The 20727-nt window shown below is 45.3% G+C and overlaps 1 protein-coding gene across 1 annotated transcript; it reads right to left on the minus strand.

Annotated features, from left to right (window-relative positions):
• Nucleotides 1-49: 49 nt before the first annotated feature.
• Nucleotides 50-19926, minus strand: ube2j1 (ubiquitin-conjugating enzyme E2, J1). Its single transcript, XM_064339942.1, has 8 exons — nucleotides 19518-19926; nucleotides 11077-11150; nucleotides 10696-10827; nucleotides 10233-10317; nucleotides 7144-7249; nucleotides 4812-4941; nucleotides 4144-4272; nucleotides 50-1973 (listed from the first exon to the last, which is right to left on the minus strand). Exons 1-8 carry the CDS (start codon nucleotides 19546-19548, stop codon nucleotides 1713-1715), a joined length of 948 nt encoding a protein of 315 aa, XP_064196012.1. The 5' UTR covers nucleotides 19549-19926; the 3' UTR covers nucleotides 50-1712.
• Between the last annotated feature and the right edge of the window lie 801 nt (nucleotides 19927-20727).

Genomic DNA, 20727 nt, shown 5'->3' on the forward strand with positions numbered 1-20727 from the left:
ACAAATGTATCCCGCTTACAATGCCTAAGAACGCAAGCACACAACAAAATCACACATCACCAAATGGTTTAATTATTCTGTAATATTTCATTTCAAACACCATAATAAACCACCAACAACTAATGCATTATTGGTTGCAGTTATTTTAATTTCAGTCCAATACACTAAAATTATGGAATGTTACATGGTGCTTTTTCATCCATTTCTGCAATGGACAAAAATACGGTAAAACAACATTTGGTGCTTACAATTCTCAACTGTGTGTTTATATGTATGTCACTGTACACATGAGTAAGTGCATCTACAACCTATGAGCAATGGCAACTATCAGTATTTATGTTTGTCTGAGATTGACAGCATAGTAGCCACATAGAAAGTATTGTGTGTGTATGTGTGCGAGTGTGTGTGTGTGAGAGAGGGGGATGTTTACAGTAGTAAGATTTGGTGGAGCCATTGCTAATCCTTAGTCAGTTTTCACTGAAATGACAATGAATGGCAATACTGAGGGAAGCAGTTAACATTGTCCATGTGACAAGGGGTGGTCTACTTCCCAGAAAACGTCAGGTCATGCTCAATCATGAGCAGGCTGGAACAATCATGACAAGGCATCCAGCACACATCTGTATGTGGCATGGACAGGCACAATAAACCTATTTGCACGCCAATGGCTTTTTATGCAGCAATGAAACATTAGTTCTATATAATAGTTGTAAACTGCAATGACTGAATATTGTTCAGAAAATTTTCAGAGAAAGTTGACAGTTCAGATTTAAATGCCCTTTGACATCAGGTATCCCCCCCCCCCCCACCATTTGGTACGATCTTCATTGTAACAGGGCTTGCTGGAAATGTAGTTTCTTGTTTTTCAATCAGCCCCCACACATTTGCTGACCACTGCTGGCAGATTTAAGGTATGGTTGCGCAGTTCATGATTCTTCCCTTTGTCATTGTATTAAAATCCTCAGCTACAGTTCAGAAAAAAATAAATACACTGGATCGAGGCTAATCAGCTACTCTCCCTACTGTACGTACGTGTTTGACCTTCAATATCAACAGTAAATTCAACCTTTAATGACATGATGATTAAGGCTTCTAATATGTACTGTGAGAAATACAGGCGCCTGGACACCTGGTATTGATGATCCATGCAGCTTATTATTTTCAATGGCCGTTTCAGGTTTACATGGTAAATTTACAAATTTCTATTCTGTTGATTACAGAGCAAAAAATAAAATATATAATTCTAATCAACCTTCTACGATTCAAACACCTTTGTCGTTTAGTTTTTTTTTTTTTTTTTTTACATTATAGCCATATTTCGAAAAAATATTTGAAAGCAGGCATTTCTCATGGTTTAAAGACACAATACAGATTAAGAGAACATGAAGCCAAGACTGTTTTTTTTATAGCAGGGTTTGGTGTGAGACTGATTGCAGCTCTCTTTTAAAATGTATTACTATAGCTACACACCCACGCTGCAGGTTTTTCTCCTGCTCGACCGTGATCTCCAGGGGAACACATTTTCACCAGTAAGTACAGACTGACCGTGGCCTTGCCCCTGTATTTGCGTGGGGGGGGGGGGGGGGGGGGGGACTCAGCTAAGCCCAGCAGTCTGGTTCCTGGGGGCCACTGTTTGACAGTTCTCTCTATGGGAAAAGAGGCATATGAGGCAGCGGGGTGGGTAGTGGGGGGTTTCGAGGGGTCGGACGCTGTCACAGCTCGTAGTCGAATTTGTACTCGTTGGCCAGGTAGATGCGGCGAAAGATGAGGGCGGCCAGAGCCAGGGTGAGGACCACGATCAGGACGGCCGAGCCCGTGTGGCTGGCGTCCGGCGGGGGGCGTGGCGCGGGGGGGAACGGCGGGAAGGCGGGCCGCCGGGGCTGCTGGGCACGCCGCTGCCGGGGGCTGAGGGGCCGGCTGCTGGGGGCCGGCGGGGCCGCGTCCTCCACGCTGGGGGCCGGAGACGCTTCCTCCTGGAGGAAGAGAGGAACCGGGGCATCAGCAACCAATCACACGCGTCTCTGCACATCAACAGCCTATCACACGCGTCTCTGGACATCCAACAGCCAGACACACGTATCTCTGAACACATCAACAGCCAGACACACATCTCGGCACACCAACAGCCAGACACACGCGTCTCTACACATCAACAGCCAAACACACGCATCTCTACACAGACACAAAAATGCATATACACAGTGTATACACGTGCATGCAAATACACACATGCATGCATACACCCACACACACACTTTATCCTCTTTTAATTTCCTGCACACAGCCTCTGGATGCATTTTCTGAGCCAGGGTGAGAGAGGAGCTAATTTTCAAAGCCTCTGCTGATGCAGGCAATCTGCACTTTTTGGGAAACTTCCCTTCAATTTAGCATATCAGTAAAGAGCTCAGAAAAAACCCATATATGAGGACATAACCAAATACAGAAAACATTTTAATATGCTAATACAGGGCATTCCATATCAGATACAAAAACGGGAATCCCAAATGCATGCAAATGCACCGCATAGGCAGTATCTCTCATATTGCAAAATCTTTTTCATATTTGAATATGTATTACTTTTTATTGAACTTCCATTATAACGCAGCAAGCACAACCATCATGCACTGACGTGTTCATCCGATTCCTAAAATAGCAGTGAGTTTTGACCTGTTGACTCGTGCTCTGGAAGCTGCTTCAGTGGATCCTTTGCAGGGGATATACAATAAACATGGCTTTTTGCGGCTATCAGGGATATGAATGCATAGGAGATGCAGGATTATATAGGCAGAGTACCCTTACTCAGCCTAATTAGAGTAAAGCCGCTGGGGGGGTGGGGGGTGAGGCAGAGATGCGAAGGCCCACGTGCCATTGGTCGGCTGGGGGGGAGGCGGACCCGCTGCCCCGTCGCCCGGGACGACGCTCGGCGAGAGCGCGGCCGGCGTCACGCCGCACGGGTGGCAGATGGCGAGAGATTTTCCCTTTTTTTCCCCCGGCGCTTTCTCCGCCCCCGGCCGATACCTTGACCCAGCTTACGCGGGATTCGGTCGCGGTTTAGCGCCACTCCGCCACTCATCCCCCGGCCTGACGCCCGCTCCGAAGCCCGCGCTCGAGGCAGGGCACCCGACGAGCTTCTTAAAGCCGCAGTCGCACAAAAGCCCGCTTCGTCTTTCCACATAAAAAGGGATTTAAAATATATTTAGGCACACGCCATTCATTGGGGTGACTCTTTTATAATTTACAATACAAAACATTCTCACATAGCTGATATCATGTGGATGTTGTATAAGAGCCCAGGGTGGGGAACAGAGTGTATATTCCAAATCCTTTACCCCCTATAATCTCTCCAATTTGTGAGCTTGAGGCTGGGGTTAGCATCATTTGGTTCCAATTCCAATGCCTTACCAAACACAACCAGTTAACTGCCTGAACGTTTTGAACAACTTATGAACCTATACACACACTTTTCCCCAAATAAAAAAGCACCTTCTGCGAGCTTAGAGAAAAACGCATGCTGTAATCTTTAACTGTAATCACATTCGCCACAGACAGGAAGATTGCATTACTCCTGTCGTTACACCCTCGCACAGACAGGAGGGTTTGCGCATTAATGGCACAGCCTGGATTTGAACCTGGGCTCCCGTGCCGCGGACAGGCTTTCATCTCACGCAAGCTCCGTTCGCCGTTAAAAGTGTTTTAAACCTCAGCAGGAACGAGGCCGGAGCCACTTTACTGAAGCTGAGGTGAGCCCAGGGGCCAACGACAGCTCCCCTTTTATCTCTCCACTCTGGAGCGCAGACCAAAACGGGGGCCAAATCCTCCCGCGGCACAATTTTTACCGTAATGGGGCCGAAGTGGCCGAGCGCAGGGCATCTCAGGTGACTTTTTCACCGAGGGGAGGGACCGGACCGCCCCAACCGACCCACGCAGCACTTCCACAATACGGCAGCATCGGCTGTCCATGCTCACTCTGCTGTTACTCCATTCCGAGTGCCTGCCCTCAACCTGTAGGCCCGAGCTTCACAGAGCACATTATGTAGTTGCTTCTCCTGCTTTGTTGATGTAAGTGTTAAGATTTAGGGGAGGCAGGGTAACAGTACGTCTGTTTTCCGCCTGTGTTGGTCTGCCCCTTGCGGGCGGTCTCACCTGTTCGGGCTGGGCCGATTCGGCGCTGTCCTGGCTCTCTGAGGTAGACGCCTCTGCTTGGGGGTCCGTCTGGGCGTCGAACGCGGCCCCTTGGCTCGGACCGGCTTTACTTGACGAGCTGGACTCCGCCTGCAGGAACACACAGAGCATCCATAACGTCAAATAATAACTTTCAGCAGTGCGGTGGGATTAATGTTTCAGCCACAAACATCACAAACATACGATTTTGTCTTCATTCCACAAACTTTCTCATCAAATCTCCTTAAGTAACGGGAAGAAACATCCTGCGTTATGCATGGTGAATATAGTCAATACAATGACATTAAGGCTGATGCATTCAGCTTCGTTTTTTTGTGACGCTAGATTTGGCCCAGGACCGTGGTTTCTCAACCTCTCCTTGGGTACCCCCAGCAAGAACCAGGTATTAGATGTGTTCCACCTCAAGCACACCTGGTGTGAAAAATCAGCAGCTTGATTCATTCTATCAGGACTGCTTCAGATGGAACACATCAAATATCTGGATCCGGCAGTGGATATCTGAAGAGAGGTTTGGGAACCACTGGCCCAGGACATCACAGTTTGTTTAGTAGAGGTATTAGGCATGGAAGGTATTATTGTGTGTTTTCTTATGGCTGAGTGATCTGCAATCCGGTGGATCTGAGGTGCACCTTGAAGCTTATCTGTCGGGCGAGCTCTTTGGCCTCGCGGTCCTCCTGGCTGGGGTTGCTGTTGGAGGTGAGGGTCAGCAGGGCAGTGCGCATGGTGCACCCGCACGCCTCGCAGCAGAAATCCTGAGACCTGGGGGGGAAGGGGGGGGTACAGAGGGGTCCGTCATCACGGGAGTGAAAAGCTCCTCCATGAGATTCGCAAATCGCGCCTTGCTTGCCCAAAGGCCTGCTTGGTTGCCCTAGCTCCGCCCTACAGCTCTCATTCGCCCACCTGCCCGCCCGTCTCCTGTCAGACTACTTTTGGCTTCTGAAGAATGTTTACATTCTGCTTTACAGCTGCTTTTCTGGAGGTTCTTAATGCTCTCAAAAGGTATCAATGCAACCATCTAGGTTTCGGAAAGAAAAAATAAAACCGTGGTTTTATAGCACGCTAGTTGACTAAAATGTTTAATTTGACAGTGCAACCATGTAGTTTCCAAGATATGGAAATCCAGTGTATTTGCTCTCTGTGATACAAGAGGCAGACAATGGCAATTTAGGTAATGGCAGACCGATATCTGGCTGTCTGCACCAGTGAAGATCATAGACCTTGGTCAATTTCATTTACCTAAAACTGTCACTCGCTGACAATGTTTTAAGCAAGGTTTAATCTGGCATTAGAACCAGATTAAAAAGGATCTTAGATATGACTTAACCACTGTGCTTATGCTACCGTGTATATGTCGCGGTTCAAATTATTTACCGTTTTATGTTACGGGTTTGCTTAGCCGGCTGTGTTGTACTTTGCCCGTTGAAAATGTTTAATCGGTGGGATACCCTTATAAAATAAAAGGATGAATAAAATAAAATAAAAAAACATAAAAATACAGCAGCCTGTGTTGGGCTGTTTAGTTATTACAAGATCAATCGGTTCCGTGTTCTGATCGTTTAGCAATAACGCAGCGTGTGGAACTGTACGGGAGGCTTGAAATCTCCCAGGTAGCGAATTTACCCTGATTGCTTTGCTGTGAAGAAGCCGGGGGTAAGCAGAGACTAGAGAAGGGCCGTGACCCCGCTCCATCTCATCTACCCAGAGAACCGCGCGCACGGCAGCGGTTAGCACAGAGACTGGGTTAGCAAAACAGAAAAACAACCGCCGGCGGAACTCGGTCGCCGCGGAAATCCGCAACCTATCACCGTGGAAGTGGAACCAGGCATCCCTGATCGCGTGGCCACAGTACCGGCCATCAGCCAGCGAAAATACAGCACCTGCTCCTGCCTGTGCTACAGAAAACACAGCGAAGGCTCTTCGCGTGCTAGAGGGCGAACGTTCCGAAGGCAATTGAATTGACGTCAGGACGCTCAATCCGCAACTCCGCATTGACATCCGCGTCGAAAGAGATAGCGGCTCTTTTCAATCTTGGAACAGTTTGAAGCATGTGATGTTGGGAGCCAGAATTAACATACAAATGTGGCATTATAGCTTTACTAAGATTGTCCTGGAGGCTCTGATGGAGTGACGGCTCTTGCAATTAACAGGGGCGTAAAAACAAGAGATCAAAAACAAAGCCAATTTCTGTCTAAGCCTCAGTCTTTGTCGAAAAAAAACAACAAACAAAAAACACTTTCATCAGTACGACAAGCAAAGGCTTATTTATAGAAGGTGGCACGTTGATCTTGTCACATCTAATCTTCATGTGTTAATGAAACAGTCGTTCATTAAAGACTCCATCCCAACGTGTTAATGAAACAGTCGTTCAGATCCCATCTCTTTTAACTGAAATTTCATCAACTCAATCCACAGATCACGGACTCGAGCATGCATTAGCAAACCACCCCCTAGTGAGCGCTAAATAAACACACTCATTTGGATTATATTTTTTATGAGTAATTTGGTTATTACAAAAACAGCAAACACAGCGCTCCAAAAATCGATTAAAACTGGGAGGCGGTGTGGTGCGGTTCGTGGGGCTACCAACTCTCAACCCATATACAAATCCTTCCATTCCACCACATCTCTCACATCACATCTGTAACCATTTCTACTTTCCTCATTTGACTCAAGCAGACGAAAACCCACAAAAGGACAACAGACACAGTCCAAAGATCCATTAGCGGGAGTGAGACAAGACACAGATATTAATAACCTTTAATTGACGAGCTGTCCAGCTATAGTCCGGCGGGAGGACAACTTATTAATGCATGTTTTAGCAAGTATTTTCATACACGTCAACACGTTTCGCTAAGTTGCACGTCCTCGAGCAACACATCGCCACCGACTTCCTGTAAACAAAGCAAACGCGCGGCAGAGGGAGGAAGGAAGCCCCAAAGGGATTCCTCTCACGAAGCTTACTTTTTGGCGAGAGTTCTCCTCTCTTCTGGAGTGTAATCGAGGGATCCTATCGCCCCCTCGCCTTTGGTTGGCATGAATCCGATGATCGCTATTAGCGCCGTTCTGACTGAAAGAGAAACGGGCAAAACGAAGACAGACATCAAATATAAAAAATGTGATTTTGCTGCTTCACATGACATTGCTGGACAAGTTAGGCCACTACCTGCATTTCGTAACTGTAAGCAGGTTTTTGTTAACTTGGTGTAGGCCTGGATTTATAGAGCCTCCCACACGGTCTGACCCCAAAGAGTAACTCCCCTTAAAAATCTTATTTGACAAGAGACACAATTCTCCAATCTGACTGGGGAGGAGAATTTTGATATCAGCATCGTCATGCTTAGATATCAACATCACCATCCAGAGATATCAGTGTCTCTGTGCTGATATCAGTCTCTTTCCTTACAGCTCACACAGCAATATGCAGCGACAGTATCATATTTATTTAATTTGCTCTCGTTTTTTCAAGCCTGTCTTTGTGAACAAAGGAAATGACTCCTGCACCCTATATTAAATGCTTCCAAAACATGTTTAATGGTGCAACTAATTTTTTTGTATCTGGTATCTCATTTCATCGCCAGTCTCAGTTTGTACCCACAAGACCTCTGAAATGTTTGGATTTGTATGGTCTACCTTCTCACCCATTAAGAAACACCCACCGCTAATACACTACAGGGCTTATAGTACGGGACAGTATCTCACATGAATACTTCATTTTCTCTAGCAGCCTTTAAGGTTGAGATAACATAAGAGGTTTATTCCGGAGCTGGCAAATCAGAGTTTTTGCTGTTTAAATCTTCTGCAGGAAAGACTCATTACGCAGTGCTGAAAGTAAATAACTAAATAGTTGCAAAAAAATATAATATATAAAACGGCAATAAATAACTAATTATTTTATTTTGCGTACACTTTTCGTTTTGCTGATGCAACATCAGGGGAAGTGTAGGGGAAAATAACATGGTTATACTTCACGGATTCCAACAACAACCCTTCTTGAGAAAAGAAATTGCCCCCAATGACTGCGTATAAGCCTATGCTTCCGACGTTCGATAAAACCAATAAACTGGTGCAGTCATCCTAAACAAACATACCTCCACTCTCTAGATGTCATGCAATCAGCAAGCAGAGTGTTCTTAAGGAGTATGCTCAAGGGTAAGTGTATGCTTGCACTGCCAAGTTTTCAGAGGAGGGTGGTTTATTTGGATATAGTGGTTTGGGAACCACTGCTTTAGCAAATTAAAATGACAAATTTTGAATAGTTTCAGTCTTGGTTTAATTTTAGTTTTGTTTTTGCAAACAATTCCGGCTGAATACATGTACATAATTAACTATTACTTTGGTGTTTTATATATGTGTGTGTGTGTGTGCATGACAGCAGCGATGACATTTGCTTTGAATGTCTTATTGTAAGAGGCGGACGCAGAGAGGATTTACCCTGTGGGGTAATGTGTGTTTAAAGACTGAAGACGTGTGTATTAACAGCAAGTGCACAAGCAGTTCCTGGACAGTGAAAGAGCTGCTGTTGATTATCTGGCACTGCGCTTCCAACCAATGAAAGCCTGGATAGTGAAAAGGCGTAGCGATGCCAGCTCGGATGATATTACATCAAGAACTACATTACCCAAAGGGTATCTGTAGCACAAAAAAAAAACAGTTTAAAAGGTTTATTTTCCCTTTGATTTATACATACTGAAAACCAAGGATCTTATTTCACAGCAGAAACATGTATTTAATTCCACTGGGTTTACTCCCAGTGATCCCTCCCCCCTCTCTAAAGCATGATACCAGTATGGACAGTTCATTACTAATTCCCTGGAAGGACTTTCTGTTTTCCATTTGATCCTTCCAATCATGTACATTTAGCTGGCCCTGATATATTTAAGAAACGTTTCCTCTTATCGAGTCATTTTATTTTGTCTGAAATGGCATAATCCTTCTTGTTTCCATCTTTCTTTACACTCTCTCCTTCAATCCAGCACATTCCATTTTCTACGGCCAAAAACAACTCCTCAAGGCTTGTACGTTGGTATAAAAGATATAAACTAGAAACTGAAATTCCACACAGTAAGAAACAAACCAGCTTTCTCTTCAAAGAGTCAGCTATCTACACCTTTGCAGTGTAGGCAACACGTAGTGTAGGAAATTATCTGTGCGAGCAATACATTTCATACATTACTAGCAAGCTTGTTGAGACAAATGAAGAACTTTTCAGTACAGATATCTACGACCCTAGTAGTTTGCACACCCTCACCAACACAAAAAGAATAACAAAAAGCGTTCCACCTTCCCCCACACGGATTCCAGGCAAAAACAACAAACGAAAATAACAAAGAAAAGAGAAAGAAAAATGGAACGCGGCAGAAGCTTTACAGCTCTCCGCTTGTCTCCGCTGGCCAGCTTGTCAGCCGGGCAGCTCCTCCACTTTTCAGCTCCGTTCTCTTTCCCATTTGTCTCAGTGCTCAGACAATCCATCAGACTCGCTCTCCCTTGGTGTGTGCTCTCATTCTCGGCTTTGTACCGTGGAGAGGAGCACACCTTCGAGCACCCGGGCTGATTTGACAACACAACTCAGGTGCACACGCTCTCTCCACCGGTAGGCGTGGCCGAGACAAATCCGATTCTCCGTCGGATCGAAAAGCCCAAACGCAGGAAACGAGCCTCCCAAAGCAGGAAGAAGGTAGGAGTAAATGTGAACTGGGCTTAAAGCCAAAAGCTAGTGGGTTTGATCCTCTGAAATGCTTCAGTAAACACCCAGAGATACAAAAGTATTGTATGTAAGAATGTAATCTGTATACAGTGCTCTGGACAAAAGTGTCCGCTGAAACGCTGAAACATAAATTTAAATGCGAAGGCACAGCATGCGACCCATTGAGATAAACGGGCTTACGTTAGTCTTTCTCATTACAATATTGATATGTATGAATCCTCATTTGCTTGTCAAGTCTGTATGGCGGAGCTGAAGTGAGTGGCGATGCAGGGTTAAAACTCAGCTGGGCTGCTGAGCTGTGAAGGGATGGATAGAGGGATCAGAGCTCGGCTCCAGGGATACATACTGCTCCAAGAGGGTTGCCAGGTCTCAGGGTGGTGGCCAGATATGCTCAGGCAAATCTTCTTTCCAACTTCAAATCTCCCGTTGGGCTGAAAGAAGTGGAAATATTACATTGAGAGAAACCAAAACAAGGAAGCGAGAGAGAGAGAGAGAGAGAGAGGGAGAGAGAGGGAGAGAGAGAGAGAGAGAGAAACAGACAGACAGAGAGAAGGAGAGACAGAGGGAGAGAGGACAGAGAGAGACAGTGAGGACAGAGAGAGAGAGAGAGAGAGAGAGAGCAAAAGCGAGAGAGTGCAAGGGTTTCCAGTAAACAGGAGCAAACAGTATTACGATCCAAATCCTACATGACAGTGACAAGTAAAGCAGGAACCTTATTGTGACACCGGTTACGCCAAGGCTGGTAATGGAGGCTGACCGTGACAGAACAGGGCGGGGATGAGAGAGCACGGAAAAGCTGGTGGTCTTACAGTGAGCAAGATGATGCTCGGGGGCTTCATCGGGTACTCCGGCGGCAGCACAATCCTGCCGTGGTACACCCCCCCGTCGAAGTCCGAGTCAGGGGGGCCTCGCACGGAGAAGTGCCACTCAAACAGGTTGTCCTGCAGGTACAAAATGGTCAGACAAAAAAAAAAACCTGACCACCTCCAGTACCTGGGTATGGTAGTATACCCCCCTTCATCACCCGTAGATGGATATAGTAGTATAGCCCCCCCACCCCCTCATTTCCAGTAGCTGGGTATGGTGGTGTAACCCCCCACCCCCTTACCTGCAGTATCTGGGAATGTAATTAAGAAATAACGTAACTAAGCACCTTACAAACCCCCCTGCTTGAGCCGCTCTCTACTCACCTCTAGTGGCTGGGCGTGGTAATGCTCCGTGGGGTCCCTGAGCTCGGCGGCCTCCTTCATCAGCCTCTTCACCGCTGCGGTCGCAGGAAAGAAGGACACAAACAGACGCTGTCACCGCTGGCGGAGACGTGGCCGCCCGTCGCCGCGCCCTCATTCGAGCCGACAGCTCCGGAGCGCGCAGTTTACCTCCGCCGACTAACCGCGAAACAGGCTTTTTTTCCGCTCGAGCGGACGCAAGTGGACCGCCCGTCCGCAGCCTGTCAGCGGCCGACGGGACCGGCCAAGCGAATCTCCCTCGATAGGAAAAAAACGGCGCGTTTGGGGAGCGGACGCTAATGGGAGCCGACGGCCGGCGGAACCGTTCCGCTCCGTGTTCGACACGGTCGTCACGGTCGATGGCAGGACCGCACGACTTCAAGCTCCCGACGGTCGATTTCTTCTCCTTGCCGCCCGTTTCTACGGTCACCCGGCACGGTTTCAGTACAGATGGCATGCAGTTAGGAGGTCTGAAATGTCACAGAGCATGAAGCAGTCAGCGCCACACAGGCACCTCTGAATAACCCGACAGGCTGAACGGGAGCAAAGGGGGCTGGGTGGGTGTTTGCCACCTCATTCCAAACAGACAGCCTCTCAAAAAAAACCTGACCTGAAGCCAAAAAACAAGTTTGAGTCAGTTAATTACTGAGCACGACACGTCACATTCTTTCCGGTGCTGTTGGGTCCAACCCCTTGACTTCAGCAGGTTGGCAGTTCTAACCCGACCGGCACTGCAGTGGTCACAGACGGGGGTGGTTGAGTGTCCAATATTTTGGGTCCTCCCGGTCCCCCGTAAAAGAAGCTGTGCGCCATGTCTTTATGCAATGACCGCTGGTCCAGGACGCGCTGGCACAGGTACGTGGGGACAGGTTGCTACGGCGTTGAGCTAACGAGCCTAAAGATTTATTTCCGTGCGCATAGCGCATTCTTAGCTGGAAAGAGACGCACCCACCCTTATATCCCGAGCGATGTGCAACAAACTGGCAGGAAGGAGAAGGCGGATTTGAGAACTTGCTGTCCCACCTGCTGTGGGACTCTGTCAATTTCACATTAATATGCAAATGCACAAGCCCCCTCTGGAGACATGAGACATTTAGCCTAGTCTCCCCCGAGACGTTTATTCTCACTGAAACTATGCAAATCTCATCACGCTGCTCAGAAAGAAGCACGGCCTATACTCAGGCACACGGCTGGTGGAAACCAGAATATGCGCTGTCCTGTGGTGCATGCGTCCTGCCCAGCACACCGGGTGAGCCGGTAGCCAATTCACCTCTTCTGTGAATGCAAATACACCTCAACATATGGGCTTCTCCAGGGAGCTGGGATGGCTGGGAAATTCTGAGATAGATTCAACATTTTCAACACTTTAGGCCTAACGGCACGATTTCAAAACCAGCACCTACTGGAGGAAAGATCTCTCTTTGGCAAGGACAGGTAACCTCTATAAAGCCTGCAGGATGGAGAGTCAGTAACTAAACTTTAGTCATATAGCACTTTTCAAGAACAAGTTCACAAAGTGTTTCACAGAGACATAAATATATATATATATTGGAGCTACTGCAGTTTATTCTTCACTGTACACCATTACCCATTAAACAAAACAGCATACACATTATTATTATAATAACACTGATAAAGCAGTGTTACCCCATTAGATTGGCAGCCACTTCAGTTACCAGGTTAAAAATGATTTAAATTAAAAGGTGAAATTGAAGTTACACACCAAGAGGCAGCCACCATAATGCGTATGCATAGAAAGCCTAACTTCACACACAATTCCATCGATCGAAACTAACAGCTATGTGAATCTGGAGTACACTGAACTGGAATGACCACTGATGGATTTGGGGGAAGGAATAATTCAGGACCTCTGAGAGAACCTCTGTTAGAACTGTGTAACTGTTTGAAGTGGAAACAGCATTTGATCTGGAGGAGGACATAATCTGGACTGGATCCGCCTAACTGAGACCAAGCTCACAGAAAAATTGCCCGGAAAACAAGACTTCAAAGGCTGTGAAACTCCTGGGACTCGTGCCCTGCCAGATCCTGCCCGAGAGCTCTCGGTATCAGGAAATCTCGGGTGCCCTTGTGAAAGGGAGAAATTATCCGAAACCCCGCGTGTAACGAGGTGGAAACGAACAAACAAGCGAGGACTGGAAGAGACGGAATCTGCGAAATGTGGAACCGCAGACTGGAGTCACGTCGAGAGGCGGAGGCTGCGAACGTCCGGCCCTGTCTCAAGTGCCAGGGGCCGTTTCAGGAGTCATCAGTATGCTCAAGGTTCCCTCTGCAGATGTTTCATGAAAACTGCCCTGTTTTAGTCATGTTAAACACAGAGGCACCTGTTTAACATGCTGAATGCTCAGAGCCTTCACACGGCCAGTGTACAGTTTACAAAAAAAATGCTTCTTTTCATTTTACATGAAAATGGATAGAAGGGGGAAAAATAAAGCTGCTACATGTAAGCAGACAATGCAACAGAAAAAGCAACTAAAATATTGGATGACAAAATGTCAATATTGCTGCAAAGATTTAGCCCTAGATGTACAAGCTATATTTTTGGGAAATAATTACTACAACCACTACCAAAAGTAATCCTGGCAACAAACACTAGACTACTTACAAGCACAGTTACAACTCAGGTAAGTTTCCTAATTTGTGGTGTCGACTTCAGTGTATTACAAGAATGCCACAGAGGGATCACAGGGCCCAGTTTTCCATTTTCACTGCAACACTCCCAGCTGGGAGAAAAACACTGAATTACCACTGTGGAAAGAGAAAGACAAGTTTCCTTTAAGCCTGTGTGTATGTGTGTATGTCCGTGTGTTTTGTGTGAGCGTGTGTGCACGCATGTGTGTTTTGTGTGTGTGTGCGTGTGCTTGTGTTTTGCGTGTGTGTGTGTTTTGTGTATGTGTGTGTGTGTGTGTTTTGTGCATGTGCGTGTGTGTGTGTGGGCACGCATGTGTGTTTTGTGCATGTATGGTGCTTGGCCCACAGAAGCCCTCTACCCTTCGGTGACAGCTGGGCCGCGTAGCTGTGCGACGGCGTAAACTGCCCTGACAGCCTCTGCCACAGCTTAGTGCACCCCCTCCCCCCGGCCAAGCGCTAGACAAAGTGGGGCAGCGGTGTCCGGCGGGCGTCGGAGCGGACCCCCGCTACGGGGCCCCTGCTCCACGTGGCGCAGTGCAGAGGAGGCGAGCGTGCTCCCTACGGCTCTGCGCAACGCTGCAAAACCTTCCCCCGGCACAATGAACCGCGCAGTTACAGCCATTATATCAGTACACACAACGGAAACAACAGTAGCAAGAAAACAGACGGGATTTATTTCCCTTTTGCTCTATATACCCATGGTATAGATTATGTAATGTTCTACTCTATGCAATAGACAAGAAAATAAATGGGATTTTTTTCACATCAGATTTCACGTGGATTCAGAGATTAAATAGCAGCATTTAGACAAGCAAAGACTGAGCATACAGCATGATAGTATCTTGGGCTACATTTCTAAAACATCCACCACTTATTTTGTAAAATTAGGCTAAAAGATTCACATTAACTGGCATACCGGTGTTTAGTTAGAAGATGACTAGTGTTACATTATTCATAGGATACTTGAATGATCTATATACAATTTGAATATATGGTACTACTGAACCACTTCCATATGTTCTGTACAGCATATTTACCTTTTAGGGATGTACCTTGAGAAGATTCTGCAGCCGAAGTCAATAACCATTACCAACACTTGACTGTTTCCATATTCATAGCAGAACTGCACAGGCATAAACTTATGAAAAAAAAGTTTCTCATTTTCTTGCTTACTTTATCATTAAGCAGGTTATTACTCTGATATTATCAAGCCTCCCTAGAGCTTTACTATTCAGAAATAGAAAATGTTTTGTGAAATCATGCGTGAATGCATTCTGTTACCACCAAGAAAACCAAATAGACATATTTTTGCATTTCTAAAATATTCTAAAGTAATACACAAACTGCAGATGGCAAACTGCACTGGAAGGGCAGATTTCTACCATAATTCAAACCTTGAAACCTGCTTGTTTACACCTAGATTCCAAAACATGTAAGCTATACAGACAGTCAAAATATTTGTAATCATGACACGTATTAAAAAGATTGGGTTTTACTGTGGATCAGCGCCGGCTGAAGAACTCACAGACATACACGCCACTTGGAGTGTCAGTCACACATCCAGTGCAATTATAAAGGACTTAAAGCCTGTCAAACTGATAGCCAATGCTTCTGTGTTGTATTTACATCTCCAAGTCAAGTCGTGTCTGCCTGGAACTGCCTCAACGTAGTCTTTTGTTACACGATTTTCTTCTGTTTTCCGATTGGCCGCTGTGCCGCTAACTAGCCCACCGCCGTGTACCGCTGGGCCCGGCGCATTTGCCCCACAGGCATCTCTTCCCGGCACCTTGGATTAGAACGGTTAGCGCGCGACAAAGCGTTAAATCCCGAATAAACTCCGGGCTTTCAGCGGGATTTGGACAACTTTAATCTTCCCTGAACAACAGTGACAATCATGGAGTAAAATTAGGGGAAGAAACATTTCGGGGAGGATTTACAGCGACGACACACGGCCCGCTCCATGTCCTTATGCCAACTCTAAAATTCAAAAATCTCCCTTTGTATTCAATCCACAAAAGATCCACGGGGAAAACAGTTCGCACACAAACTGCGCACTAACTGAACGTTTTGTTTATAAATCCCCCGTTGTTATCGTTATCTCTTTTAGCTAGGACATTACTGGGAGACATATTTGGGTTTGTTTGCTTGTTGTTGACATATTCAGGCAGGCGGTTTACTGAAACGTAGCATTTCTGTCAGTACGTTGCTGCAGCTTTAGATAAAGCACATTTACCAATATTACAACACAACTCCAGGCAGGTTGATGTACGTACGCTTCTGCGATACTACGACTGGTTTAATGTTATGTAAACGATGAGTGATGCGAGCGCTCGGCGCTGAAGCTACTCTAACGTTTCGGCCTCGTGTCCTCCAGTCAAACTCATTCGGTCTGGGGATTAAACGCCCAATTCTTTTGATGAGACGCAAGCCTCAAACATCTTTGGCTCCGCTGTTGCAAGAGCCTAAGGAGTTTGTTCCACTTTTTCGGACGTGGGCGGTGAAATCGGCTTGGTCTTGCAGCAAGCCTGATATTCATTGCTTGGCAGCCTGGCATAAAAATGACAAATGGCTTTCAGACACAGAAAAATGACTTGTGTCAAATCAACTTCAGCAGTGTTAAATCAACTCTAACCGAGATCCAATGGGGACAATCTGTACGGTTAAATTTATGGTCAAAATACTTGTTGTTTTTCTGTGGGGTCATGTGACCTACCCAAAGCTTATGCCTAATGTTCTGTAAACTGTAATGGACCCTTACAAATGGTGTAGGCCTAATTTGAACAAACACAATACATCTTGGCCCTTATTTTGATTTCAACCTGCTCCAGACAGAAGCAAAGATCTTTTCTGAAATTCACTAAATTCAGCTGTTTTAGCTGGAGTTGTAGTGAACTCTGCTAGCCATCGTGGTGCAGAGCAGACTTGAGCTAGCGCCTCCATACTTGCATATGCAGCGGTGCATGAAAGCAGACTTTCATACACGCAATGCATTGGTCTGCCCCTGGACCTCCGTGCTGCTGAGGAGAAGAGACAGCTGGGCCCGCCGGAGGCGATGGGAGGAGGTGTCCGACATCACAGCCGCCCGGTTCCCCCGACGGGGGTCAGCGGAAACGCCTTGATCCCCCCTGACAGCGTGGCCCCTACGCTCGTTTATTTTTGGAGCCCTTTTCAGAAAGCGCGGTTTCCCCCCTCCCCCTCCCCTCGCGATAACAATGAGCGAGAGTGACAGGAAACGCCAGAGCACCCAGATGGGCCCCAGCTCCTCTGGCGTCGAGGGATTCGGCCAGCGCCCCCCCTCCCACCGCCCCATCCCCCCACCCCACCCGCCACTCCCCTCCCCCTCCACCCCGCTAAGGGGTCGGGTGGGATTATGAGTCCCGGCATTAAATCGCGTTACGTAACGCATTTTAGTGCTCGCTGCAGACTATTTACGGCCAGTCCTGCAGGCCGGGAGACACGATTATGTAATGGACACCTACCTACCTCACACACCTTTTCCTAAAAAGGGAGTCTACAACCTGCACTTCCTGTCTGGGTTCATAAAGATGCATTTCATTGACTTTCAAGGGATTATTGCTCAAAGCCTTCAGTTCTCCATCCTCCAGGGGTCCAAGGCTAACGCTATGCTGAATCTACATTTGCACTGTCCCCCATAGCTATATGTGTGCACATCTAATACGGCCATTTTGCACAATGTTGCACTGAATAGATTAGTGGTCGCTGAAAGCATTTCTGCATGATGAAACAAGAGTTCTTAAAACATATACGTTTAAAAGTAACATCTGTATATCCAATAAATGGCAGTCTGGGTCACAAACGTTTGTTTATAATTTCAAAAGTGCAAATCTTTTAAAACAGAGTGACCTAGTGCTTACTGTTTGCATTATCGGTATGACAAGATATACAGTAACAGAAAATCATATCATTTTTATCATAATGATAATTAGAAATGTGCATTTCTATGCAAGCAGTGGGCTACTGTGGATATTTAAGGGTGCCACAACAGAAGGAAGCTGCACCATTATTTGAACATCTTTTGACAATAATTCAAACAATATAAAAATACATATGAGTGAAATCTGCACAAAACAAAACGCGAGGAAATAAACCAGAAATGTTCTAGAAGGAAAATACGAGGCCATCTGTGAAGAGAAGAAACTGAGAAAACTGGACTGTGTAGTTAGTCTAAATATATGGAAACTAGCTGCACTGCAAAGTGCAAACACGTGGAAGGCAAACTGATTCCAGTTGAAGGCTGAAACTGTCTTGTTTCAGCTGTGGCAGCTGTTATCTTGGTAACCTTGTGATAAGAGGCATTTGGGAAATTTTTCATCTGAAAGCTTTATGGTAGTGCGTGTCCAGAATACAGGTGTCCAAGAGCGATTGTCAGGGTCAAATTCTTATTGATTTTTTTTTTTTTTTTGGACTGAAAAAAACTGCTACAGTTTTACCAATGTAATAATAAGTTCTGGACAAGACTGGTGTTTTATCTACCTCTCTAACTGGAGTAAATTTAAATCAAATTTGAAAACTATAACTGGTGCGTGACTAAAAAGCTGGCTATTTTTGCAGGTTTTAACTTAACAAACGGACTTACTGGAGAATGTTGCTGCTAAATAGGACACCAAATGATCAATGGTACATGTATTTCATAGATGTTATAAAAAGCATCAGTAAACAATTACTGCATAACAACACTGTTCATGCAGCTCAATCTATAAGACACAAAGTACTGTGCATGGGAACTGATGATACATATACCTATAAATAGGCTGTAATTCCATGTTAGAGCAACACGTGAAAGAAGATTATGTGGATATAACCTACTGTACAAAAGCTCTGACCTGTTTCAGACATAACACTGACATAGATCTCTGGGTGATTCCGAATGAATCAATTACAAGTAAGACTTTTGGATTTAATGAACTTTAACTCTCCTCCAAAGGCAAGCATGTAATAGAGTCAGTTGCTTTTCCCCCACATTGCAGCCCACAAGTCATGCATGAACAGATGTAAGTTGGAGGACTCAATCTATACATACACACAGACATACCAATGTACAAGGCTATGTCCGAGTCTGCATCCACAGTGCCTGCATACCTCATACTAGTTACCCAATATTAAGCAATAGCCTAATATTTACATCTTAAGAAGCGATGAACTTTATACCACACATGCCAAAACACACCTGTGTCGTAATTGCAAAATGTTCGAATGACATGGACTAAATAAATAAATACATAAATAAATAGCCATGTACTAAAGACGTTGCTTGGCGCACTGCTAATGTCAATATCAACCAGCTGAATAATGACTACAGCCAATCTAAAATGGATATTGCTCATCAAAAGAGCACTCGATTGATCACAGTTGGGTAGGTTAGTCGTAATTCATTAGCGACATATTGTCAAATTCAGAACACCTGAACTGCATCAACACAGCCCTGCGAATTTTTTGGGGCATGCTTTTCAGTTTCGGCACTAAAATAACACAGTACGGTTGAAATGCAAATTAGATTCAGCCTACAAGGTCGTTGCAGCTATACACCACATACGGTAGAGAGCTAGCCAACACTACTCCTATTAAATTATCATACGAGGCGTGGGTAAAATACGGAAGTGAATACGTCGTAATCCGTTCCTACTGTAAACTGAACAAATCAGACAGTTACGGCGAAATTTGCACTGGTTAGCTAGCTAGATTAATATACTTAACTGACGACGAGAAAACGTTAGAGCTCTGGCTTTACAACTTACCGGGACTCTTGAGATTGTATTGATTCTCCATTTTATATCTATTCAGATAGATTTGTGGTCGCTCGGATGTCCGCCAATGCACAGATATGTGCTTTCATTGACTGATGCTAGCTAGCTAGCTAGCTATGATGATGTGCTTGCTTTTGTTTTTCTCCGTCGGTGATAGTTCCTACAGCATGAAGCCAAAGCTGTGGAAACGACCGTTACCAAGACTGTTTACTTCGCCCCTGCTGCCGTATTTCAGTGACTGTCATATCACTTTCAATATCCTGACGTGGCACAAACTTCTTTTGGGAAGGACCTCCTAGTTTCGTTTTGCTAATGGCCCAATGTCCCGCAACAAATCACCTTAGAGTGCTTGCACGAAAACTGTCATATGAGAATGAAAACAGGAACTGGAGAGCCTAGCATAGCTAGTTATTTGAAAGGCAAAACTTTATTTAAAACAAGAACAAGGACACGTTTTGTTGTCGCTTAGATGTATGCACCTTCTGTCTTCAGAATATAACATTATTGCAATTATACAAACTACGCGAAATTAGATTAAAATAGGCACCTATAATAATGGTTTAAATAGAAAAGGTGCGTAGCCTAAATGTTTCTCTTTGACAACACTGGGTCTAGTTGCATGAAGTAGTTTAGGAAACATTGGGCAACACTGGAATAGAGCTTGTTTAATATGTGTGAGCTAAGATAGCCAATACTGTTTGTAGTAATTTGACCTCATTTTGATATCAACTCTTTTAATGGTAGGCCTAGATTATGTAAATTTTTTTACGTTGAAAACATTTTATGTTGCGATCCAGTTTACAAAAGTTATTGGGTTAGTGTGTAAAATTCAAAGGATATGTTTTCATTTGCATTCTTTTTTAATTGGCCAAAATGAATTCAGTGAAATATCATCCTTTCGTTTGTGCCAAATCAGGATTGTGTATTTTGAGGGAAACACCTGTTACTGATGTATCTCTATGGCTGACATAGGATTATGGAGGAAAGCCTGCTCTTTGAAGCCCATTTGCTGTCCAGAGGCTGGAGCCTACACAGCCAGCTGTCCACTGCCCCACATTCAACCTCTCATGCTGGAGGAAGCATTTTAATCTTCCTTTTAAATGAAATTAGCCTCCGACATTTTAGCAAAAACCCAGATTTTTTTTTCTCTCGGGCTCACACACCATTTCCTCTTACTTTTTTGGCTGGCAGGATGTGCGGT

This window comes from Anguilla rostrata, chromosome 6 (assembly GCF_018555375.3).
Source record: "Anguilla rostrata isolate EN2019 chromosome 6, ASM1855537v3, whole genome shotgun sequence".
NCBI lineage: Eukaryota > Metazoa > Chordata > Actinopteri > Anguilliformes > Anguillidae > Anguilla > Anguilla rostrata.